The 24,203-nt window shown below is 50.4% G+C and overlaps 1 protein-coding gene across 2 annotated transcripts in view; it reads left to right on the top strand.

The window, feature by feature from the left end:
* Positions 1-24,203, top strand: part of XRCC1 (X-ray repair cross complementing 1) — a 310,744-nt gene that overhangs the window by 119,650 nt on the left and 166,891 nt on the right. Inside the window, exons 9-10 of one of the 2 annotated variants that reach the window (XM_086929793.1) lie at positions 13,108-13,345; positions 19,776-19,892. In XM_086929793.1, the coding sequence (XP_086785919.1) occupies positions 13,108-13,345; positions 19,776-19,892 (355 nt within the window). The remainder of the gene's footprint in view (positions 1-13,107; positions 13,346-19,775; positions 19,893-24,203) is intronic. The other variant, XM_086929794.1, reaches the window with a different exon arrangement.

Genomic DNA, 24,203 nt, shown 5'->3' on the forward strand with positions numbered 1-24,203 from the left:
TCTTAGACCCCTATGCAGAGCTGCGAGCCCTGTGCAGCGTTGAGACTAATGTGCAGCTCTCGGACCCCTATGCAGAGCTGAAACCCCTGTGCAGTGCTCGTTCTACTGTGCTGCTCTCGGACCCCTGTGCAGAGCTGAAACCCCTGTGCAGCGCTGAGACTAGTGTGCAGGTCTCGGACCCCTGTGCAGAGCTGAATCCTCGTGTGCACGGAGACCCCTAATAAAGAGCATCACCCCTGCACTGCCTGACCTCCCCCCGGTTTGGCTCCGTCACGGCTGTGCTGCACCTGCCGCCTCCACACACTCTGACTCCCTCGCGCAGCCGGAGTTGCCTGTTGATCTGCTGAGTTCCAGGTCTGAGACTGCTGGGGCTCTGGCTTCTCTTCATGGGACCTCTTGCGCCCCCCCGTGCCTGGAATAGCAGCTTCTGCACCCGCTCAACAGCGCGACTGTCTCTCTGGACAGCTCCAGAGCTGGCCAGCTCTGGAGCTGGCCAGCATCCCCGGGCACCTTCTCTGCTTCCTCATAGGTACGTGAGAAACGAACGTAATCATAATGTCTGTCACGGGACATCGCTTAGAAGAGGCTACGCACTGTATGAAAACTAGCGATCAACTTGGGGGATGACGTGCTGACTACCTCCGGGAGCTCCTCATTGTGGCGGTTAATAGGAGATTTCTGCTAGTGACGTCCACCGTGGGGCAACCTCTACCGCCACTGGAGCCGCAATTACTTGTGGAGAGCACATCTGCAAGGGGAAGAACCAAGCGATCGCATAGTGGGGTCCCGAAGACCCTGTGATTGACACCCCACGCCGCTTCACCTTGCAAGCGTGTTTCCTTGGGCATCCTACCTACAGGTGCCAGCTTTCCATGCCACGCTAAGAGAGGCTCTGCGTTTAGTGAACCCTGCATCGTGCACCAGGCACAAGCAACCCTACTCTATTCTGTATACTGTTGAATGAGCCGGACTGACAGTGTTGCAATGTGTCTGAACACTGTACGAATCAGCATACATGTCCAGCAAGTGTGATTGTACTGCTTAGAGTAAGGGTAGAATGTATACTTTATATTCTGTGAACATCAAGCGTGCGATCGTCTAAGTGCTCTCCAAGAAGGAATTCTAGAATTATATGAGAAGTTTGAATTTGAAGCACTCTTACTTAAAACTGTTAGCACCACCATGACTTCTTACTGAGGTTGAAAGGCTGAGCCATACTTTCGAAGCAAGTGTGAAATGGGTGTACCATATTCTGGAAGTAAACTTTAAACAATCGCTTGCCATGACGTAGACTTTTCTCTTTTTCTACCGTCCCACTTGGACGGCCTGGCCTGCTTTCCTTCTGAAGTAAAATGTTTCTTATCTTTATGGGGCCATGTGTTTGGTCCCATAAAGATAAAAAACCCTGTGTTCGAGGCATGTGGGCCGCTAAATTCATATCTTGTGCATAGATCGCCGCCTAGTGTTGGGTCCGGATGATTGCACCTTGTTGTCCTGGAAGAGTCTTTTGAAGCATCACAAGATAGGTGGCTCCTCCCCTGGACTACAGTGCGCATGGGCATCCTCTCAATCCTCAGATTGTTTTTTTCCGCCATTGGGTTCGGATGTGTTCCGTGACTCTCGTTCGGAACCTATAGGAAAAACTTCTTTTCATCAGGCCAAAAGGCCTCTTTAAGCGTTGGTATTGTACTTCGTTCGGTTCTGAGTTATTTTATCCGGTTCCCGGATACTTGAGCACGTGTGCTCCCAGTTTTTTAGGCCCGCTCGAAGATTGACATCGGCGATGGACTTCCAGGCCCCGTTTAAGCGTTGCCCGGTCTGAAACGCGAAGTATCCTTTCTCAGACGTGCACCCTGTGTGCAACAGATGTCTGTCTCCAGACCACAATGAGGAGAGTTGCATGGCCTGTTCAACATTCAGGTCGGAAGAGGCGATCGCTCTACGGCGAGACTACCGGCGCGGAGAGCCTCGGATGTGGAGGATATCTTCCAGGCTGGGGACGACGAGGGCGTCCAAGAAGAGGAACCGGAGCATCTCTCCGACCCGGCCTCCTGTCATGAATCTTACTACGGAGAAGAGGTAGACGATGAGAACATCGAAGACGATGAAGCCGTCGAGGTAAGAGACGGCGGTATGGCCATTGGAGCCGCAGAGGGCGGCTCCAGCGACGAGCAAGACCCAACCGAACCTTCGGGGGTCATAAGTGACACTGTCATGTCAACGGCTCAGGTCGAAGCATCGCCGGAAGGCCTTAGCCAAGATCTGTATGCTCATTCTTCAGCCTCGCAATCTGGCCCGGCTAAGAATATTTCAGAGCCTTCGTTGGGTGCGCCTTCGAAAACGAAACTGACTAAAGACAAATCGAAACCGAAACTGGTAAAACCAGTATTTGTTTCTCAAAGCCTCGTTCCATCGGATCCTAAGAAGGCTCAGAGTGTCATTGCCCCTTCGGGGTCACAGAAGGGTGCCAACCCGAAGATCGGTACATCCAGAAAGGTGCCAAAGGACCAAAGAGACGGAGCGACGTCATCTAAGGCTGCGCTCGGGGGCGTGGACACTGAAGACGGACTTGAGTCGCAGCCGCCCCTCAGTCCGAATGCATACAAGTTGATGCTGGTGAAGGTTCTTGAAGAGATGCGCAAAATGGCCGCGTTGGAACGTGACGCATCAAGCCGCGGCCATTTTGAGAATCCCAGCGCAACACCTGGCTCGAAGTTGGCGATGGCCGTGAAGAAAGTCAAACAGCCATCAGGGCCTCCACCGATAGTTTTTGGACTGCCTCCGACTGCAAGACCTAAGGCGTCTAAGCCGGCACAGGGCACCGACCCTGGTACAATGATGCCAAGACTTAAGGGAACGACATCCACTCATGAAGGCGTCGGTTCCACTCCGCCTTCTTCTGAAGGCTCAAAGAAGTTGTACATTGACTCTGCAACCGGAAGACTCACCCTTTTCAAATTCAAATAAAGCTTTATTTCGATATAAATTTTTCATATCATAAAAGCATACATTTTAAAATACATCGAAAGCACAATACACATTTCACTATATATCACAAAAAGCCAGTACCATTTCAGTTTTGGATGAAAAAGGGGAAATAATAATCCTATTCATACACAAAGAATACAATAAATACTTTAAAATTTTAAAAATTATACGGTTCAGAGAGCCCTATGGGTTAAAACAATTTAAAAAAGATATATAAAGTCAATTCATTGAATTTCTAAATTCTAAATCTCACCCTTCTCAAACGGAAGATCTTGCCGGAGAAGCCTATGGAATCCTATCAAATTCCACTCAAAAGGAAAAGAGACTCTGCTTCCTCGCCAGTCCTTTCCGAGTCTGTAAGGCCTTATGGTCAAGCCTTTACTCATTCCCCCACACGCACTGACGATGGTGGGGGGGATGACCAGAATGACGAACAATTCAACTATCCTGATGAATCTAATCAGGATGACTCTCAGGATGTGCTCGAAGATCAAGGCACAGCGGACACCCAGTCTTACCAGGTGAAGACGGCCCCCGTGGAGGATACTGCGGCGTTCAACGCTCTAATTGAAAGGGCAGTGCTGAACCATGATGTGGTCATGCATGCAGACCCGGTTGAGGAGGACTTCCTGTTTGATACCTTCTTTACATCGGACAGATCAGTGAAGACGCTGCCGATGCTGAAGGGTGTCCTTAAGCACGCCAATGACATTTTCAAGGACACAACAAGAGCGAGGGTGGTGAACCCACGTATTGAAAAGAAATACAGGCCTGCTCCTGTGGACCCTACGTATATAAGGGGTCAGTTGCTATTGGACTCTTTGGTGGTCTCCAATGCCCGGAAGAGGGCGAACTCACAAACAAGTGGTGATGCTCCTCCCCAGACAAAGAATCTAAAGTGTTAGAATCTTCTGGGAAGCGGGTTGCTGCGCAGGCGGCGAATATTTGGAGAATAGCCAATACACAGGCTCTACTGGCTAGATACGATAGGGCTCACTATGACACGCTAGATCAATTGTTGCAACACTTGCCTGATTCATTTAGAGAGGGGGCGGAAATATTGATTCAAGAAGGGAAACTGATATCAAACGCTTCTATCAAGTGTGCCCTAGATTCAGCAGACACTGCAGCCAGGGCCATTAACACCAGTGTAATGCTAAGGAGGCAGGCATGGTTACGAATTTCAGGGTTTAAGCCAGAAATACTGACAAGTTTGCTCAATCACCCCGTTAACCCATATTTCTTGTTTGGGCCTGACGTTGACACGATTCTTGAGAAGATCAAGAAGGACACCGAGACGGCTAAGTCTATGGGGGCCTTGCAGTCTCAACAGTTCAGAGGGGGTTCTTTTCGTCGCTCAGGAGGTAGAGGGCCGTCAAGGGGGCAAACATCTCAGCAAACACAATACAATAAAGGTGGTGCACAGGCCACCTTTAACAAGACCAATAGAGATGGATACCGTGGTAACAGCACCAAAGGCAGAGGACATGGAAATAATAACACCAGGTCCTCAGCAAATACCAAACAGTGACGTCTTGTCACTGCCCCCGGACCATATAACACCGGCCGGGGGACGACCCAGCAGTTCCTGCCAGTCTGGGAAGGCATTACCACAGACAGGTGGGTGAGGCAACTTATCCAGTACGGGTATTGTTTAGAACTGACATCCACTCCACCCAACATACCACCAAGACACCATCCTATGTCCGCAGAGCACTTAACCTTATTACAGCAAGAGGTTGCCAGCATGCTGCAAAAAGGGGCCATAGAACTAGTGCCTCTAGAGGAGCACGGAACAGGGGTGTACTCTCTCTATTTCTTGGTCACGAAGAAGGACGGGTCTCTCGGGCCCATTCTGGATCTGAGACCCTTGAACCTATACATCCTTTCAGAACATTTCCACATGCTGACTCTGCAGCAGGTCCTGCCGTTGCTCTGTCAGGGGGATTTCCTGGCAACACTGGATCTGAAGGATGCATATTTCCATATACCCATACATCAGGCACACAGGAAATACCTCAGGTTCACTATACAGAACAAGCATTATCAGTTCAAGGTGCTACCCTTTGGAGTAACCACTGCTCCCAGAGTGTTCACCAAGTGCTTGGCGACAGTGGCGGCACACCTTCGGAGACAACACATTCATGTCTACCCTTACCTGGACGACTGGCTTGTGCAAGCGAAGTCGGCCCAGCAGTGCGCCAGCCACGTGTCCCGCACAATTCATCTTCTGCACAGTTTGGGATTTTCTCTAAACTATCCCAAGTCGCATCTTCAACCCGCTCAAGTACAGCAATACTTGGGAGCGACGTTGGACACTGTGACTGCTACAGCCCAGCCGAACTCAGTGTGAATCGACAGCATGCAACTGCTGATTCGCAAATTCAGGCCACAACACTCACTACAGGCACGAGTGTTTCTGCAGTTGATAGGCATGATGGCCTCCTGCATCTTCATAGTCCCGCACGCGAGACTGCACATGCGTCCGCTCCAAGAGTGTTTAGCGCGACAGTGGAATCAGGCTCAAGGACAGTTGAAAGACCTAGTGTTGGTGACCGGTCATGCATACAACTCTCTGCATTGGTGGAATCCACGCAACCTTTGCAAGGGACGACCGTTCCAAGAGCCTGTACCACAAATAGTGCTCACGACGGACGCACCCCTCCTGGGGTGGGGGGCGCATCTCCTTCATTATACCGCGCAGGGACTATGGTCGGATCAACAGAAGAAAATGCACATCAATCTGCTGGAATTGATGGCAATCTTCATGGCACTGAAGGCTTTCAAGATACATCTGTGCGGCAAGGTCGTGTTGATCCGGACGGACAACATGACGGCCATGTATTACATTCAGAAGCAGGGAGGTACTCACTCTCCACAGTTGTCTCACTTGGCTCAGAGCATGTGGAAGTGGGCCATTCAGAGGAACATTTTCCTCATGGCCGAGCACCTCCCGTGCCAGGACACCCAGATAGCGGATCTGCTCAGCAGACCCAGCCATCAGGTGCACGAGTGGGAGATTCATCCCTCGGTGCTGCAACCGTACTTCCAGCAGTGGGGGCATCCAGACATCGACCTGTTCGCCACAAACGAGAACGCAAAATGCCCAAGCTTCGCCACCAGGTTCCCACACCCGCGGTCTCAGGGCAATGCGATATGGATGAACTGGTCAGGCAGATTTGCGTACGCTTTTCCGCCAGCCCTGCTCATACCTCTGGTGGCACGGAAACTCAAACAGCACTCAATGACTCTCATCCTGGTAGCTCCAAAGTGGGCGAGGCAAGCATGGTACACCACGTTCCTAGAACTTTCCGTGGTGCCTCACCAAAGACTGCGTCTTACACCCAGTCTTCTCACCCAGAGCCATGGCGAAGTTCAGCACCCAGATCCGCAACAGTTAAACCTTGCGATATGGCTCCTGAAGTCATAGAATTTGGGTATCTGAATTTGCCTCCTGATTGTATGGATATCATCAAGGAGGCGAGACGGCCTACCACTAGGGCCTGCTATGCTGCCAAATGGAAACGCTTTGTCATTTACTGTTCCAACCATGACATAAACCCGCTGGATGCATCAACACAAAACATTATTTGTTACCCGTTACATTTATACAGATGCAATCTGGCGTACAGCTCTATACGTATTCATTTGGCGGCAATAGCGGCTTACTTACAGAACAGGCAACACCTTTCACTGTTCCGAGTGCCAGCCATAAAGGCTTTTATGGAGGGACTCAAACGAGTCATTCCACCCAGAAGACCACCTTCACCGGTCTGGAATCTTAATATTGTTTTGACCAGACTGATGGGGCCTCCTTTCGAACCTCTCCACTCTTGTGAGATACAGTTCCTCACTTGGAAGGTGGCCTTCTTAGTAGCGATCACGTCGCTGAGACGTGTTAGCGAGCTGCAAGCCCTAACCATTCAAGAACCTTTTATACAGGTTCACGCAAAAAGGGTGGTGCAACGCACTAACCCTAAATTCATGCCCAAGGTAGACTCTCAGTTCCACATTAATCAAACTATTGAACTGCCAGTTTTCTTCCCTAATCCAGACTCATTTGCAGGATCACTGCACACATTAGACGTCAAACGAGCTCTCCTGTACTATATAGACAGGACGAGGGATTTCAGGAAGACTAAACAACTCTTTGTTGCTTTTTCACCTCAGCACAAGGGCAAACCCAGTTCCAAATCAGGTATAGCCAGATGGATTGTTAGGTGTATTCAGATTTGTTATCAGAAGGCTAAGCGCACGCTAACAGTCCCCCCAAGAGCGCATTCCACACGCAAGCTAGGGGCATCCATGGCTTTCCTGGGTAACATTCCATTGGAGGACATATGTAAAGCAGCCACATGGAATAACATACATACATTCACCAAACACTACTGCGTTGATGTACATTCCAAGCAGCAAGCTGCTGTAGGACAGGCTGTTCTTAGGTCCCTTTTTCAGGCTGCTGCAGCTGGCTCGGTGTTAGACGGGACCTGGAGGGTCGGCCGAGGACAAGGGGAGAGGTCTCCGGGGAGAGCCGTCTCCAGCGATCGTACAGACAAGTAACTTCCCCCCCACAGATGGACACCACACAAAGATAAGGTTTAACGTTCTTTATAAGCAAATCTTGAAGTACGGTAGTATGGTACAAGGAGGTCAGGACTCAGGGGTCCCCTCGATTCTAGTCTGTTTGAAGGAAAAAGGGGGGTAGCGGGACAGTCTTGTTACCGAACTGGTAGTGGATGAAATGATGGTTAGCTCACAATCCTCGAGCTCGGCGTTCTAGGAGGTCGGGCCGCGGCAGCGCCAGCAGGTCCCGAGGAGATCGTAGGTGGCAACGGGCCGCGGCAGCGCCAGCAGGTCCCGACGTAGATGGTGGTTGCAACGGGCCGCGGCAGCGCCAGCAGGTCCCGACGAGGATGGTGGCTGCAAGGGGCCGCGGCAGCGCCAGCAGGTCCCGACGAGGATGAAGGTTGCAGAAGGCCGCGGCAGCGCCAGCAGGCAGGACGACAGTTCACAAGGCAGGGCTGCGGCAGCGCCAATAGTCCGTCAAGGATGAGTTCTTCACAGTGTCTCTCGACTCCAGGATACAACTGCCTTCCTGCTCTGGAGCTGCCCCAGTTATAGGTCTGGCCCCCTTTGATGTCCGGACCCTCGCACTTGGAGGTCGGGAGGTCCGGGATGACGGAGTCCAGACACCCAGCAGGGGGGTGGAGCCAGCGCCCGGGGAGGCTGGGGGCGATCGGCACCTGGCGGGGGAGAGCCATCGACACTTCTTTCTCCCAGTGACCTGCCAAGTGGTCCGTTCACCTCCTGGGTGGATGGTGGTGCTGGGATGTCGGGGCCTGGCCAGGCCCGGGGTTAGGGTCGAGCTGAGGCCACGCGGCCTCGTGGTGTAGTGTCCAAGATGGAGGCTGGGCCCGGGCACTGGTGCTGGCGGTGGCCCGGGCCAGTGATACAGAGATGTTCTGGGGCAGGCGTCCCGTGTGGGACGGGTCCCGGGTGGCTTCTGTGGGTAGCTTCTGGAGGGTCGGTGTCCTGGCTCTGTCATGCGGGGAAGGAGCGAGCCCTTTTCTGGGGCCTGTCCAACACTCGGGCAACCACCGCTAGGGGAGAAACTGCTATTTATTCTATGCACAAGATATGAATTTAGCGGTCCACATGCCTCGAACGGAATATGCTACTTACCAGTATGCATCTGTTCTTGGCATGTAGGGCCGCTAACATTCATATCGCCCGCCCATCCTCCCCGGTGCCTGTCGCAGCTGTAGTAGTCAGAATTATTTGTAAGCATGGTCATCTTGTATTGTATTGGACTCCATCTCTGCCACAATGGCGAAAATCTGAGGATGGAGAGGATTCCCATGCGCACTGTAGTCCAGGGGAGGAGCCACCTATCTCGTGATACTTCAAAAGACTCTTCCAGGACAACAAGGTGCAATCATCCGGACCCAACACTAGGCGGCGATCTATGCACAAGATATGAATGTTAGCGCCCCTAAATGCCAAGAACAGATGCATACTGGTAAGTAGCATATTCCTACTTCAGAAGGCAAGTAGGCCAAGTCGTCCAAGTGGGACTGCAGAAAAAGAGAAAAGTATACGTCAGACAAAGCTCTTTCTAAATGGCTGCCCACCGTTTAGCAGAAAGGGTGACGCCGGCCAATGGGAAAGAGGGGTGGGGCTTAAAGCCAGATACTCAAAGCTACCTAAAAACATAAAATATCGCCAGCGAGACTGCGCAAGCGCGCAGCCCACGCAGGCTCAACCTAAACAAGAGGCAGTGACCTTAGAGACCTGTGGTGTCAGGGAGAGCTTTTTATCGATAATAAAACCAAAATTCTTGACTTTATCCACCGGAACAGCAAGAGGCCCCAATAAGGCTGGCCTAAGGCTGACGCCCCAATGATGTTTATGTTTACGGGATTTATATAGCGCAATAAATACCCTAGGGTGTCTCGGCGCATGATCAGGATTATTTCCCAGAATCAGGACTTCGGTTTTATCGCCATTGTGTTTAAGTGCGTTTCTGTTCATCCAAAGTGCGACATTAGCCAAACCTTGCCTGACGAGGGGAAAGGTCTTGGTTTCGAGCATCGAATAGTGAAAAAATAATCTGAGAATCATCCGCATACGAGAATACAGTGAGATCGAACTCTTCAATCACATCAATCAAGGGGCGTAGGTAGATGTTAAACAACAGGGGGCTCAGAATGGACCCTGCAAAAACCCCCAAGGTCAGTGTTAGAGTAGTAGAAGTGTTGTTCGTTGAAAAGACCTGAAAAGTTAGATCCTTCAGGAAGGCAGACAACCATTCAAAGGCTGTGTCTGCAAAGCCTAAAGTCTCCAGTCTATCCTAGAGAATAGAGTGAGACCGAATCGAAGGCCGCACTAAAATCTAAGAGGATAAGGGCGGCTGTCCCACTAGAGTCAAGTTCTTGCCTCAACAACTCAGTTACTCAGAGTAAGGCAGATTCAGTGCTAAAGCCTGCCTTCAATCCAGACTGGGAAGGGTGCAGCATGTTTGGAGTGGTCACGAAAGAGGAGCAGTGAGATTTAACATGTTTTTCCAACATTTTGGAAAAGACAGAGTGAATTGAAATTGGTCTAAAGTTGGATAATCGTTAATAATAATCAGAATTGATTTCTATCCAAATCAACACCTTTTGCAAAATGAGGATAATCAAAGACTTGTGGGAGGGGGGAATACAACGCTCTATTTTATAATAGTTCACTTTTCTATGTTTAGGATTTAACCTTATAAACTCAAGTAACAAAAGGATCTCTCTGACAAAAGCTGTAACCCAATGACCTATTTACATTATGTGCACTTTTTGATCTGCACGGTACATGTTCTTTGCAGCAGGTACATTAGCCCTCTGTGCTACCTTTTCATGAGTCAAAACTTCCAGTAGACAAAACTCTGATTTCTTTCTAGGAAGAACATTTATCACTGGAGTTATTTTGACATTTTTATTGTTGCTGAAAAGTGATGGAGGCCAGGAAGGAGGCAACAAGTGCTTTTAACCGCTAGCGCAATTCCGCTCCTGTGCTGAGTTTTTTAAAACCGCACTTTACGTGACGAGCTGGGCTCGTCATCAGCGTGCGAGGAGGCTACGCCATGACGAGCCCAGCTAGTCATGAGCGTGGAAGGGGTTAAAACCAGAACATACTTGCAATAACGACTTCCCCACCCGAAGTCAGCACCTGGTGTGGTCACCGCTCGCACCTCCCTAGAGAGGTTCCTTCTCAAGGGTCCTGTGACCTCGGTGACAGTCACTGTCACGCTAGGGTGTACTGCTTCATAGCTCTGCCTGAAATACATCAGTTGAACTTCAGCATGGATTGTGGTGGGTAGGCCTTCAAGGTTAACCGACACTTGCTAGAGTGCACCTGCTGGTCCTAAGACATCAGGGCTTCTACGGTCTAGCGGGGCCTTCTAAGGTCTAGCATGGGAATGTGCTCCCTTCATGAGAGTGGTCTGGGGGACTGGCCATGAAGGCTGAGCCTGGTTCCCCAGTTCCAAATTTGTTAGCTCTGACCATTGTGCCACAGCCTCGCCCCACTGAAACACCATTCTGCCCCACGGCCACGAACGCCAAGCCTTATCTGTAGGCCTTAGCTATTTCTGCATCACTAATTAAATTACTTTTAACATATTGGTCATGGCTAGCACATTTTTAATTGCTGCATTGATTTGGTGTTTAAAAAAAGAAAATCATTAAGTGAATGAAATCTATTGAATTAAAGAAGTAGGGTAAAGCCGTGGCCTGCTAATCCCACCCACTTCGACCACTGCTCCAGTGTTATGTAGGATGTTGCACAGTCACGGTAAATAAAAACAAAGGGTAATATTGTTGCCAGCATTGACTGCGTCATAGCGCTTGTTTTGTTTACTTTAAGCCATGTTGCACAGCAGCCAATGCTGGTGTGTAACATCTTTAAAAAACACATTAGTAAAGCCAAATAGTTCAGTGCGAGCTATTTGGCTTTGCTAATATTTGTGTTGGTACAGACACAACTGTCACCTGTGCAACTGGGGAACCACGTTTAAGTCTCCGCGTCGGCTCAACATCCTGTGATTCTGGGCAAATGTCTGAAACTCCCTGTGCCTAAAAATGAATGTGCCCTTGTGTAAAGTAAATGGTGCTCATGTAAAGCGCTCCAATACCTTTGGATCGCGTTTTCTCTATAAACCTGCAAAAAAGCCTAGCAAGAGGGAGGAGGGTGAGGGAACAAAGGTGGTGGGGTGGGTGGGTAAAAGAGAACGAGAGGGGTGCCGAAAAGTAATTTAAAAAAGACAACCTTAAGGATCCTGTGGACAAGTGAGGGGCACTGGCCACGGGAAGCAGTACTTGTTAAATGCTCCACAGGAGGGATTAAGAGATGAAGATTGAAGCCCAGTCCAGGAGGAAGCCAAAGACGAGGAGGAGGATGTGCCACCAACCAGTAGAAAGCAAGGAAACAAGAGTGACATGGGAGCCAACCAATGGTAAGTAAAGGTAAGTAATAGTGAACTCTAACCTCCTTTAAAGCTTTTGTTTTTGTATTCTTTTTTTAAAGAACAATTGATTTCGATGAGACCACGTGTGCTGAAGGCAAAACCTAAAAATTAAATAGTTACAGAAGGATAAGAAAATGTGCACCATCATCATGGTTTTCTATGTTTTTAATAGCAACAATCTCTGCAATGTGGAAGGAGTAAAAAATGTAAAGATTTGTTCAATGAAGGTGGCAGGCTTCTAAAACAGTATCACATTACAACCAGGATGTTTTTCATTGATGGAGAGGAAGTAATGGTGTTTTTATGTGACCTCTGGTTATTTGTTATTTTGGGGAAATTAGTGGACTTTTAATGTGCCTGCCAAGAAAGCAGAAGGGTTTTGTTTGGCAGGTGTTTCTTTGTGAATTTAAGAGTTGGTTCATCAAATATTATCTATTTATAGGTCTCAGTACCGTGTTGTTCCCTGATCTGATATACATTTTGTCTTGCTGTTTTTGTCCCACTGTTATGATTATTGTGTTTCTACGAAATGTTTTTAACTTGCCATTCATATTGTAGTATGAATTTTTAACTACACAGTTGCTTTTGTCACAATTTTTAATATACTGTCTATTTCTTTTTACCATCATTGTTCCTTTTTGATTTGCTTTTCTGGTTCACTATGAGGATAGAATAAACCTGAGTGTGCTACAGATATTTTGTTGGATGCCGAGTGTGACTGTAAGAGTGGTGTACTATATTGGTGTGCTATACTGGTTTCCCAGGGGAATCTTTTTTAGAGAATTTAAGAGTTGGACCAGAAAATAAAAAAAATTCTAATCACAAATAAAAACACTGTAAAACTAAATGAACCTGAAGGGTGTCCATAGGCAATCAAAGTTCCCAGCATCCTGTGAAAGGTGGCTAGTTTTGTGTCTCAAAATGTTGGAAGATAAGTTATCCTTGCTTCGTGGGCCATGCAGACTCTGGTGGCACGTTCCAGTTAAATATGGGCATGCATTTTGTAAGACCTTTCTCCTATGAACAGTTTCTCCCAGCTATTCTATACTAGTGTTGTTATGCATTAGATGTGTGCTGCTGTTCTGTTTGAAATATCTTATGCTCTTCCTTTGTCCTTGTAGCAGAGTCGCCTGCCTCACCCACTAGGCCAGCAGCCTCCCAGCAAAAGAAACCTGTGGTGCCAGAGAAGAGCAGTGTGAAAAAGGAGAAGCCGCCCACAGCGTTTGGACAGTTGCTGCAAGGCACTGTGTTTGTGCTAAGCGGCTTCCAGAACCCCTTCCGCTCCGAGCTGCGCGACAAGGCCCTGGAGATGGGCGCCAAGTACCGACCGGACTGGACTGTGGACAGCACACACCTCATGTAAGTGAAGAGGTGGGAAGGGGAGTGACTGTGGGTTGAGGGCACAGATACCTAGAGAGGGAAGGGGTGCAGAGTGACATTTACATTTCCATTCATCTGTGATATTTAGTTTTTCCTCCCCTGTTTTGTTTCACAGAGTGTCGTGTTGGAAGAGGGACGCCAGCTACATGTAGGACTTGGTGGAGGGGACAGATATCGGTTACTTTGTTTGGGGGAGGGGGTGTTCGATGAAATATAACAAGAGTGTCCTCCATTCCAAAATTGTTCCACCTCTTTTTAAAAAAATGGGAATGTTTTCCATTTGGAAAATTAGATGCATTTTAACAATAGCCATTTAAAGTGAAGTTTCCAGATCTTTAGAAGTGATCATGCAGAAAGAGGTGAAAGACTGAAAGGGTTTAAGACATAACGACCAAGCAAAGAAACAAAGGGTTTTTGGTACCGAGTAAAATGCTCTAAGTTGTGGAGTGCACTGTAGCTGTGTCTGCTGCATACCACTGATGGGTACCAGCGCTGGGATGCTTTCGGGTAGCCATGCGCTATATAAGAACATATTCTTGTCTATTCTATTTTAGACTAGCAGCCCGTCCCGACGTTGTCCGGGTATGAATTGCTGCCGGCCAGTAGTATATTGTTTTGTTGGATTTCGTTTTGATAGCATTTCTCATCTGTGACAGGCCTGCGAAACGCTCCGATTCACAGTGCACTGCTGATGCACGTAAGAGTGCGCGTTCAGTAGTGTGTGAACTCGAGTTTCCCTACTTTACTTTTCCTTGCAATATTATACAGCGCGAACTCGACAACATGGCATGAGCACAATTTACATTACAGAAGAACACATTCATTTCTGGTAGGCACGGGGAGACAAAATGATTTGCCTGGAATCACAGGATGTTGAGCTGATGCCGAGATTCGAACGTAGCTCCCCAGCTCTAAAGTTCGCAATTCTAGAACTTGTGGCGGGAGGTGTGTCTAAAAGTGTATGTCGGTGCTGGCCATCAATGAGAGAGACCTGTGCATTTTTCAAATGGGTGGTGAAAAAATATGAGTATGTTACTGGAGATGTGGGCCGCCGTGCCACCAATGTACTTACCGGGGAGGGTAAACACCCATTATTCCGCAACTTTCTTTCCGCATACCATCACTCCGCATACTTTCATTACGAAAGTACCATGACTCCGCAATGCCATTATAACGCATACATTTTCTATGCTTTTACCACGCATACATTTACAACGGAATTCGTTGTAAATGCATGAATGGTAAAAGCATGTTTTTTTTTAAATGTTTGGATAAGTTAAGTTTGGGTATAGGGGTATATGTTTTTGGGGTACTGAGGTATATGTTTTGGGGTGTTTGGGTATTTTAAGGGTTCAGATGTAGTTTTGAGTTATGGGGTACAGGGGTAGTTTTAGGGTTTAGGGATAGGTATGGGTGTTGGGGTACAGAGGTATTTTAAGGGTTAAGGGCTAGGTTTCGGTTTTGGGGTACAGGGGTATTTTTAGGGTTCAGGGGTAGATTTGGGATTTGGGGTGCAGGGGTATTTTTAGGGTTAAGATGGGTTAGTGTTTAAGGGTGTTGGGGTATTTTAAGGAGTAAGGGTGGGTTATGATTATGGGGTGCAGGGGTATTTAAAGGGAGCAGGGTGGGATTAGTTTTTAAGGTGTAAAGGGTAATAAAATAAATAAAAATAATATAAATAATGCAATTTAAAAAAATAAATGTTTTAATTAAATTTAAAAAGTGTGTGTGTGTGTGTGTGTGTGTGTATATATATATATATATGTATATATGTGAATACACATATATACAAACATATATTTGATGTTGTAATAATGTACTTTTACAATGTATATGACTTTACCACACATGCATTTGCGTTATAATGGCATGCGTGATAAAGTCATATGCGTTGTAAAAGTTTTAGAAATTATGTCTTTGCAGAGTAATAGTCCCGCGTTATGAAAATTGCGGAGTGATGGTATGCGGGATGTTGGTTTGCGGAAAATCATCACATATTCCCGGGGGAGGGATAGTCCCTTTCTTGCTCTTTCCATGGAGGCGGGCCTTGTGTGGGGATGTGCGTGGCGCGAGGCCTGTGCGCAACAGAAGTGGAAAATCTCCAGTGTGCGCTTCAGGCGTCACCGGAAGTTAAGGCGAGATTACATTTCCTGCACAATGGCCCCTGTTTGCGCTCCTTCTGCCCCTTGGGAATAGCGCCATGCCTGACCTCCATACAGTAAAGCAGGTGCACGTCACTGGGAGCGCTGGGCAAGCACACCAGAAGCTGGAATGTACAGAACCTGGGAAGAAAAAACAATGAAATATTGGGCACAACGCTCGCTTTTTTTTTCCGTAATCCCGCGCCCCGTACACGCCCCCAGCACACGCCCACAGCACACCGCAGACACGCCCACAAGGGACTACTTTGCTTGCACGATTCTTTTACCTTTTAAATGTAGATGGTGGGCGTCTGCATAGCCTATGTCCTTCTGCCGCAACTTCCCTTTCCAACGCTGTATTGGGTGTTGTGATTGGTGCTGTGGTTCCTGAGATTACCCGCCTCAAAGGTTTGGGCTCTCTCTTTATTATATTAGTATAGATTAGGAGGAGAGCTCCAGCTCTCCTTTCCTTCTCTTTCCTCCAGTCTTTCTTTTCATCCCTTCTCTCCAGGCCCCCTCTTAGTCTATCCTTTTAATTCCCTCTTTTTAGACCTTCGCTCTGTTACGTCTCGCCACTCCTGCTTTCCAGTCCTTTGTCCCAGCGCATTATGGGGTATTTGCATATTGCAAACATAGCTAGAAATACATGATGGGCTGTACAAGGGTCTGTACACTGGGATGCGATTCAGTATTGTTTAAAGTGAGGCAAAATATTCAAATATGGCGATTCTCCTTTTGTTTTTTAATCAGCAGTGTTGTGTTCTATGAAGACATGAGTGTTCAGGTCCTTCCTGAACTGCAGGGTAGTTCTTTTCTTGACATGTATGTTTTTCCAGATCTTTGGAGAGTAGCTAGATATTCCTTTCTTCAGATGTTCTCTGCTTTGTAGTTTTTGGTGTGTAGTCTGTTGATATCCTAGTCTACACAGGGGTGCCATTTCTTGTGAACCTGTATATTATGAAGCGGGGCTTGAAGATGATGCAGGATTGCAGTAGGAAGTAGTTTCTTTGTTCAGTTTGTTACATTCTCGACCTAGTTCAAGCCTTTGACATGCTCTAATCAATCAATCAAGGAATTTGTAGAGCGCACTACATACCCGTGAGGGTCTCGAGGCGCTGGGGAAGGGGGATGTCGCTACTGATCGAAGAGCCATGTCTTGAGAAGTCTTCTGAAGGTCAGCAGGTCTTGGGTTTGTCGAAGGTTGGTGGGGAGGGTGTTCCAGGTCTTGGTGGCGAGGTGGTAGAATGATCTGATGCCGGCGGTCATTTTCCGGATGCGTGGGACCATGACGAGGGCGTGGCTGGCTGAGCGGAGGCTGCGGGTGGGGGTGTAGAAGCGGAGTCGTTCGTTGAGGTATACTGGTCCGGCGTTGTGTAGGGTTTTGTGTGCGTGGATGAGGATCTTGAAGGTTATCCTCTTGTTGACGGGGAGCCAGTGTAGGTCAGGTGGGGGGTGATGTGGCTGTGTCGGGGGATGTCGAGGACCAGTCGTGCCGAGGCGTTCTGGATGCGTTGCAGCCGTCTCAGGAGCTTGGTTGTTATTCCTGCGTAGAGGGCGTTTCCGTAGTCCAACCTGCTGGTGACGAGGACCTGGGTGATGGTTTTTCTCGTTTCGGAGGGGATCCACTTGAAAATCCTGCGGAGCTTTCAGAGGGTGTTGAAGCAGGATGCGGAAATGGCGTGGAGAGGAGAGGGTGGAGAGGGTGGAGTCGAGGATGACCCCCATGTTGCGTGCGTGGTTGGTGGGTACTGGGGCTGATCCCAGCGAGGTGGGCCACTAGTAGTCGTCCCATGTTGAGGGGATGGATCCGAGGATGAGGACCTCCGTCTTGTCAGAATTCAGCTTCACCCTGCTGTCCTTCATCCATTCGGCGACGGCCTTCATTCCCCTGTGGAGGTTGGCTTTGGCGGTGAGAGGGTCTTCGGTGAGGGAGATGATCATTTGGGTGTCGTCAACGTAGGAGATGATGTTGACGCTGTGCTGGCGGGCGACGTGGGCGAGTGGAGCCATGTAGATATTGAACAGCGTTGGGCTGAGGGAGGATCCTTGCAGTACACCGCAGATGTTCTTGGTGGTCTTGGAGCGGAAGGGTGGGAGGCGGACGCTCTGGGTTCTGCCGAAGAGGAAGAATGTGGTCCAGGCCAGGGCCTCCTCTTGGATTCCGGCGTCGTGGAGGTGCGCTGTTAGGGTGCGGTGGCAGACCGCACCCTAACAGCTTATACAATGTCTTTTAGTGGCCAAGCAGTTTAGGTTCATTTTGGAGAGCAAGCCAAGAATTTGAGTGTGGCAAGCAGGAGGAATTCTGTTGGGGTCAGATGTGGATTCGTGTAAGGGCTTGGCTTAGAATTCTGATAACGATAGAGACCGTGTTTGATGCACTGATTTTCAAGCACTTTGTAGATATTCAAGCGGCACACATATTGATGGAATTTGAGGCGGCTGTCAATAGGAAAGGTTGAAGGGATTCCATATACTCTTTGTAACTCTGAGGCGCTCCGTAGGACATGTGGAGTTTGCGGAAATGCACTGTTCCCCTGTTGATTTATTAAAGGTGCTGGTCAAATTACCAGGTGAACAACAGTTAGTACATCTTGTAAAAGCCCATTCACTTATCTAGTGTATTGGTCACTTCTTGGTGGTCAATATTGTCCAAAGTCTAGTACAGTCAGGATGCAAAGTGCCCTCATTCATGATTGTGGGCATTTCTGACAGTGTGAAGACTGATGGTCTTACAGGTGCTCATGGTCTGAAGATGGATTGCTGTTTCTGAAGGGTTGTTCTTGCTTATCTGGTTTTATGGATAAACGGAGGCCGTTGAATGGAGACAATGTTCCCTGCAGTTCTTCTGATTAGTAAAGGGTATGTGGTGGCGGCATAATAGCTGTCAATATCTTTGGGGTTGAGTGAGATTCTTCAATACTGGGAGGATCTGTCATGTTTTGAGATCATGTGGAAAAGATACTTGATGGGGAGAAGAGTTGTAGATGTTGTGGATCTTAATGAGGGTGTCTGTGTGTATAGATTTCACAGGGGATAAAAGTTGAACATGGTCTTCGGGGATGGGTGGCCTGAAGGTTGTCAGATTGTTTCTGAGGCCCGATTGCAAGACACAGTTGAAGGTTGCAGATTTTGGGTGTTGTTCCAGGGTGGCGGAGGCACTGTGAATGTTTCTGTAGAGTAGGTGATGTGGGTTATGATTTTGTTTATGTTCTGAATAAAGAAGTGATTGCTGGTATCACTTTTGTCGATAGAAGGGGTAACGGAGGGTCCAGCAGGGGGTTGTTGCTAGGGGTGGGCGGAATTTGCGTAATCGTGTTACGCAAAACTCTGTGAAACAGAAAGAAATCTCTGCGAACACGCAGAAATCCTGCAAACGCGCGGAATTTCTTGTTCGCAATGTTTTTTTACTATTTGCAATCGCTGTTTGCGCTCTCGGGGTGGAAGTGTCTCGCGAACACGCATTTTGAGAACAATTTTATGAACTCGCGGAACGCAGAATTTTGTGCAATTTTGCGTTCTCCGCAGAATGCGAAATTGACCAAATTCCGCGAGCGGAACGGAATTTACCGCCCAGGCCTAGTTGTTGCAGACTCTGATTTCCTTTAAGAGTTGTCCTTCACAATCCTCCTTAGCAGCCCCTCCTCCTCCCTCAGCCCTCCCCATCAATATCCCCTCTCCCAAGTGCTCCTCCTCGCGGGCCTCTGCCCTAGCTCTTCCCCCTCAGACCTAACCAGTCCCTCTTCTAGCTCTCGTTTCCAGCCCCTCTACCTTCCAACACACCCACCTTCCTAGCCCCTCTGCTCGGACATTCTTAACATCCTCTTGCTACAGTCCTTCCTACCATCTCTAGATCCTTTTCACAAACCATCCTCCCCATTGTACCTCTCTAAACAGTCTTCTCCTTTGCAGAACCTCTCTTAACTACATTTCTTCCACTCCCTTCCCAGTGGCCCTAGACAATGTCGTAGATCTTCATTTTATAAGTCTTCCACAACATAACCTTTTGTCAACCTTGCTCCCTTTAACCTTGCCCATTCACAGTTCACATGCCATTTCCCAGCCCCCCTTCGCCCCCTAGCTTGTTTCGCCTACTCAACCATAACTCTATTCTGCTCGAAATGCCTTTCCTGACCCAGCTACTCTAACCCCTGCTCTGAGTTGTCTCAACTCGCCCCTGCCCAGAGCTCTAAATTCACCCTTTCTTCTTAGACCTCTACTTGGGTAATATGATAAAACAAACAATGTCTTTTTGTTTTCTACCTTTCCAGATGTGCGTTTTCCAACACTCCGAAGTATGCCCAAGTGAAGGCCATGGGGGGCATCATTGTGCGCAAGGACTGGATCCTGGACTGTCATAAGAGGAAGCAGCGCCTGCCGTGCAAAGGGTGAGTGCTGTGGAATTCTAATTTCATTCTGCCTCGCCCCCTTGATCAATCCATCCTCCGCATTTTGTACTATCATTTTCATTGTGTATTTGTTTGTGTGACTATGTGTGCAGATAGAGGTTACTTGAAATAAGAAGTGACGTTACAAACATGAGAACTCAAATCAAATACAATATGGCAAATAGAACAGATGTACCTCGGTATCGCTGTTGTTGCCTAGCGAGGGCATTGCCTTCACAATCCTCCATGAAGGTGTTTTATTTTTTTGTTTTTTTTAACCCTTTCAAGACCTAAATAGAGTACGTTCCTGTTAGACGGAGACCCGGAGGGTCGGCCGAGTACAGGGGGAGAGGCCTCCGGTGAGGGCCGTCTCCGGTGATCGTACAGACAAGTAACTTCCCCCCCACAGATGGACACCACACAAAGATGAGTTCTGCACACTTTATATAGAATCTTGAGGCAAGGTAATAAACGGTACAGCGGGACCAGGATACGAGGACCCTGCCAATTCTAGTCTCTTTGGGGGAAAAGGGGTAGCGGGACAGTCTTAGTACCGGGCCGGTACTGGCGCAGCAGGAGATGGAGCTCGCAATCCTCGAGCTTGAGGGTTCGTAAGGATGGGCCGCGGCAGCGCCAGCAGGCTACGAAGATGGTTCAAGATGATGAGGGCCGCGGCAGCGCCAGCAGGCTTCGAAGATGGTTTCCCGATGAGGAGGGCCGCGGCAGCGCCAGCAGGCTTCGAAGATGGTTCACGATGATGAGGGCCGCGGCAGCGCCAGCAGGCTACGAAGATGGTTGCACGATGAGGGGGGCCGCGGCAGCGCCAGCAGGCTTCGAAGATAGTTTCACGATGATGAGGGCCGCGGCAGCGCCAGCAGGCTCCGAAGATGGTTTCACGATGAGGAGGGCCGCGGCAGCGCCAGCAGGCCTGGAAGATGGTTCACGAGAAGGAGCCGCGGCAGCGCCAGCAGGCCTCCAAGGATGAGTTTGTCTCAGTGTCTCTCGACTCCAGGATACAACTGCCTTCCTGCTCTGGAGCTGCCCCAGTTATAGGTCTGGCGCCCTTTGATGTCCAAGCCCTCGCACTTGGAGGTCGGGAGGTCCGGGATGAGGGAGTCCAGACACCCAGCAGGGGGGTGGAGCCAGCGCCCGGGGAGGCCGGGGGCGATCGACACCTGGTGGAGGGGAGCCATTGACACTCCTTCTCCCATTGACCTGCCAAGTGGTCTCTTCACCTGCTGGGTGGATGGTGGTGCCTCGATGTCGGGGCCTGGCCAGGCCCGGGGTTGGGGTTGATCCGAGGCCACGCGGCCTTGTCGTGTAGTGTCCAAAATGGCGGCTGGGCCGGGGGCATTGGTCCTGGAAGGGGCCCGGGCCAGCCGATACCGGGGTGTTCAGGAGCTGGAGTTCCGTCGGGGACGGGCCGTGGGTAGTTCCGGTGGGTTGCAGGGATAGTTCTCGTCTTGGACACAGGGAGAGCCGGGGTCCGAGCCCCGCCATGCGGGGAGGGAGCGGGCCTTCCACGAGGCCTGTCCAACATACGTCCCCCCCAGCTGAAGGCAGGGAGAGTCACCCATCCTCTTGGGTACTCTCCTCGCCGAGGCGGAAGAAGCGTGACAGGCCGTCTGCATTGGCGTGGTCTTGGCCTGGACGGTGTTCCACAGTGAAGTCCATCCCCTGCAGGGAGATGGACCAGCGCAACAGCTTTGGGTTCTCACCCCGCATCTGCATCAGCCATTGCAGGGGTCGGTGATCTGTTTGCACCCGGAAGTGGGTACCGAAGAGATAGGGCCGGAGCTTCTTGAGGGCCCACACCACGGCGAAGGCCTCCCGCTCGATGGTGCTCCAGCGCTGTTCTCGGGCCAGCAGGCGTCGGCTGATGAAGGCTACTGGTTGGTCAACTCCCTCAGGGTTGAGTTGGGAGAGGACGGCCCCCACGCCATGATCTGAGGCGTCCGTCTGTACTATGAACTCCCGGCTGTAGTCGGGAGCTTGGAGCACGGGGGCGGTGCACATGGCGGACTTCAATTTCTCAAAAGCCGCCTGACATTCCGGAGTCCAGTGGACTGTTTTGGGGTTTTTCTTGGATGTGAGTTCTGTGAGGGGCCCCACAATGCTGCCATAGTCTTTTACAAAACGCCGGTAGTACCCGGTGAGCCCCAAGAAGGCTCGGACCTCTGTTTGGGTGACCGGTGGTTCCCAGGCCTGGATGGCAGCGATCTTGAGCTGGAGGGGGGCCACCAGACCGCTCCCCACTTGGTGTCCCAGGTCGGTCACGGACCCTTGGCCAATCTGGCATTTGCTGGCTTTGATGGTGAGCCCGGCCTGCCGGAGGGCATTCAGGACCTCCCGGAGGTGGTGGAGGTGTTCTGCCCAGTGACGACTGTACACAGCAATATCGTCCAGATAGGCGGCGCTGAATTCCTCGAGGCCCGCCAGTACCTGGTTCACGAGTCTCTGGAAGGTAGCGGGGGTGTTTTTCATGCAGAAGGGCATCATCTTGAAGTGGTAGTGGCCATCCGGGGTAGAGAAGGCGGATCGCTCTTGGGCCCCTGGGGTGAGGCCGATCTGCCAGTAGCCCACTGTCAAGTCGAAGATGCTCAGGTAGCGGGCGGCCCCCATGCGGTCAATCAGCTCATCTGTCCGGGGATGGGATGAGCGTCGGTTCTGGTAACGGCGTTCAGACCCCGATAGTCCACACAGAACCTGAGCTCGGGGGCGACGCCTGGGGCGGCAGCCTTGGGGACCAGCACGACCGGGCTGGCCCAGGGGCTGTCAGATGGCTCGATCACTCCCAGAGCCAACATTTTGGAGACTTCTGTCTGGATGCAGGCGCGCACTCGATCCGGTCCACGGTACGCCCTGTGTCTGATAGGGGGGCTATCCCCGGTATCTACGTCGTGAAGGCACCAGGGGGTGACCCCGGGGATGAGGGAAAACAGGTCTGCGAATTGGAGCAGAAGGCCTCGACAGTCTTGGCGTTGCTCTGGGGATAAGGCATCAGAGAGTCTGACCCCTTCCACGGAGCCGTCCTTTTCGAGCGTTTTCAGCAGGTCAGGGAGGGGCTCGGAGTCTTCTTCCGTCCCACTGTCGGTAGCCATCAGGAGGCTAAGTTCCGAGCGCACGAAGTGGGGTTTGAGTCTGTTGGCGTGGAGGACCCGTAGGGGGTTCCGGGGTGACTCCATGTCGATCAGGTAGGTGACTGGACCCTTGCGCTCTACTACCTTGAAGGGCCCCATCCATTTGTCCTGTAGGGCGCAAGGTTCAACCGGGGACATCACCCAGACCTGTTGTCCCGGCTCGAACTCGATGGAGGAGGCATGCTGATCATACCATCGCTTCATGTCTTCTTGACTGGCTTCAAGGTTGGCCTTGGCGAGTTCCCTGAATCGCCGGGTCTGGTTACGGAGGGTCAGGAGGTACTTGTATACATCCGGATGAGTCTTCTGAGGGGCCACCTCCCACCCTTTTTTGACCAGGCTGAGGGGGCCCCGGACGGGGTGTCCATACAGTAGTTCGAACGGACTGAAGCCCAGGGATTTCTGAGGCACTTCTCTGTAAGCGAACAGGAGGCACGGGAGCAGCACGTCCCATTGGCGACGTAGGGGTTCTTCCAGGCCCATGATCATCCCCTTGAGGGTGCGGTTAAACCGCTCTACCAGCCCATTTCCTTGCGGGTGATAGGGGGTTGTGCATTTGTAGGTGACCCCGCACTGTTGCCAGAGGGACTTCATGTATTTGGAGATAAAGTTCGTGCCCCTGTCACTGACGACTTCCAGGGGGAAGCCCATCCGTGAAAAGATCCCCATCAGGGCTCGGCCTACCACGGGCGCCGTCACGGTCCGAAGAGGAATGGCCTCGGGATAGCGGGTGGCGTGGTCCACCAGGATGAACCAGTGTCCTTGTGCTGTCCGGGGCTCCAGGGGCCCCACAATGTCTATTCCCACCCGTTCAAACGGGGTGGTGACGATGGGAAAAGGCTGCAGGGGTGCTTTGAGTTTCCGGCCGCTCTTCCCGCTGGCCTGGCAGGTTGGGCAGGCCCGGCAGTGGTTTGCTACATCATTCCACATCTTCGGCCAGTAGAAATGGGTCACCAGGCGGCTGTACGTTTTGTCCTGCCCCAGGTGTCCGGCAAGAGGCACATCGTGTGCTAGGTTCAAGAGGAAGTCTCTGAAGCGGAGGGAGACCACCAGCACCCGGCTGGCCCCCAACTCGGCAATCTTTTGCTCACTGTAGAGCAGGTCATTGTCCCAATAAATCCAGTGGGCCCCCGAGGTGTCTCCTGCGCTCTGGGTGAGGGCTTGCTGTCGG

The sequence above is a fragment of the Lissotriton vulgaris genome, chromosome 7 (genome assembly GCF_964263255.1).
Source record: "Lissotriton vulgaris chromosome 7, aLisVul1.2, whole genome shotgun sequence".
Classification (NCBI taxonomy): Eukaryota; Metazoa; Chordata; class Amphibia; order Caudata; family Salamandridae; genus Lissotriton; species Lissotriton vulgaris.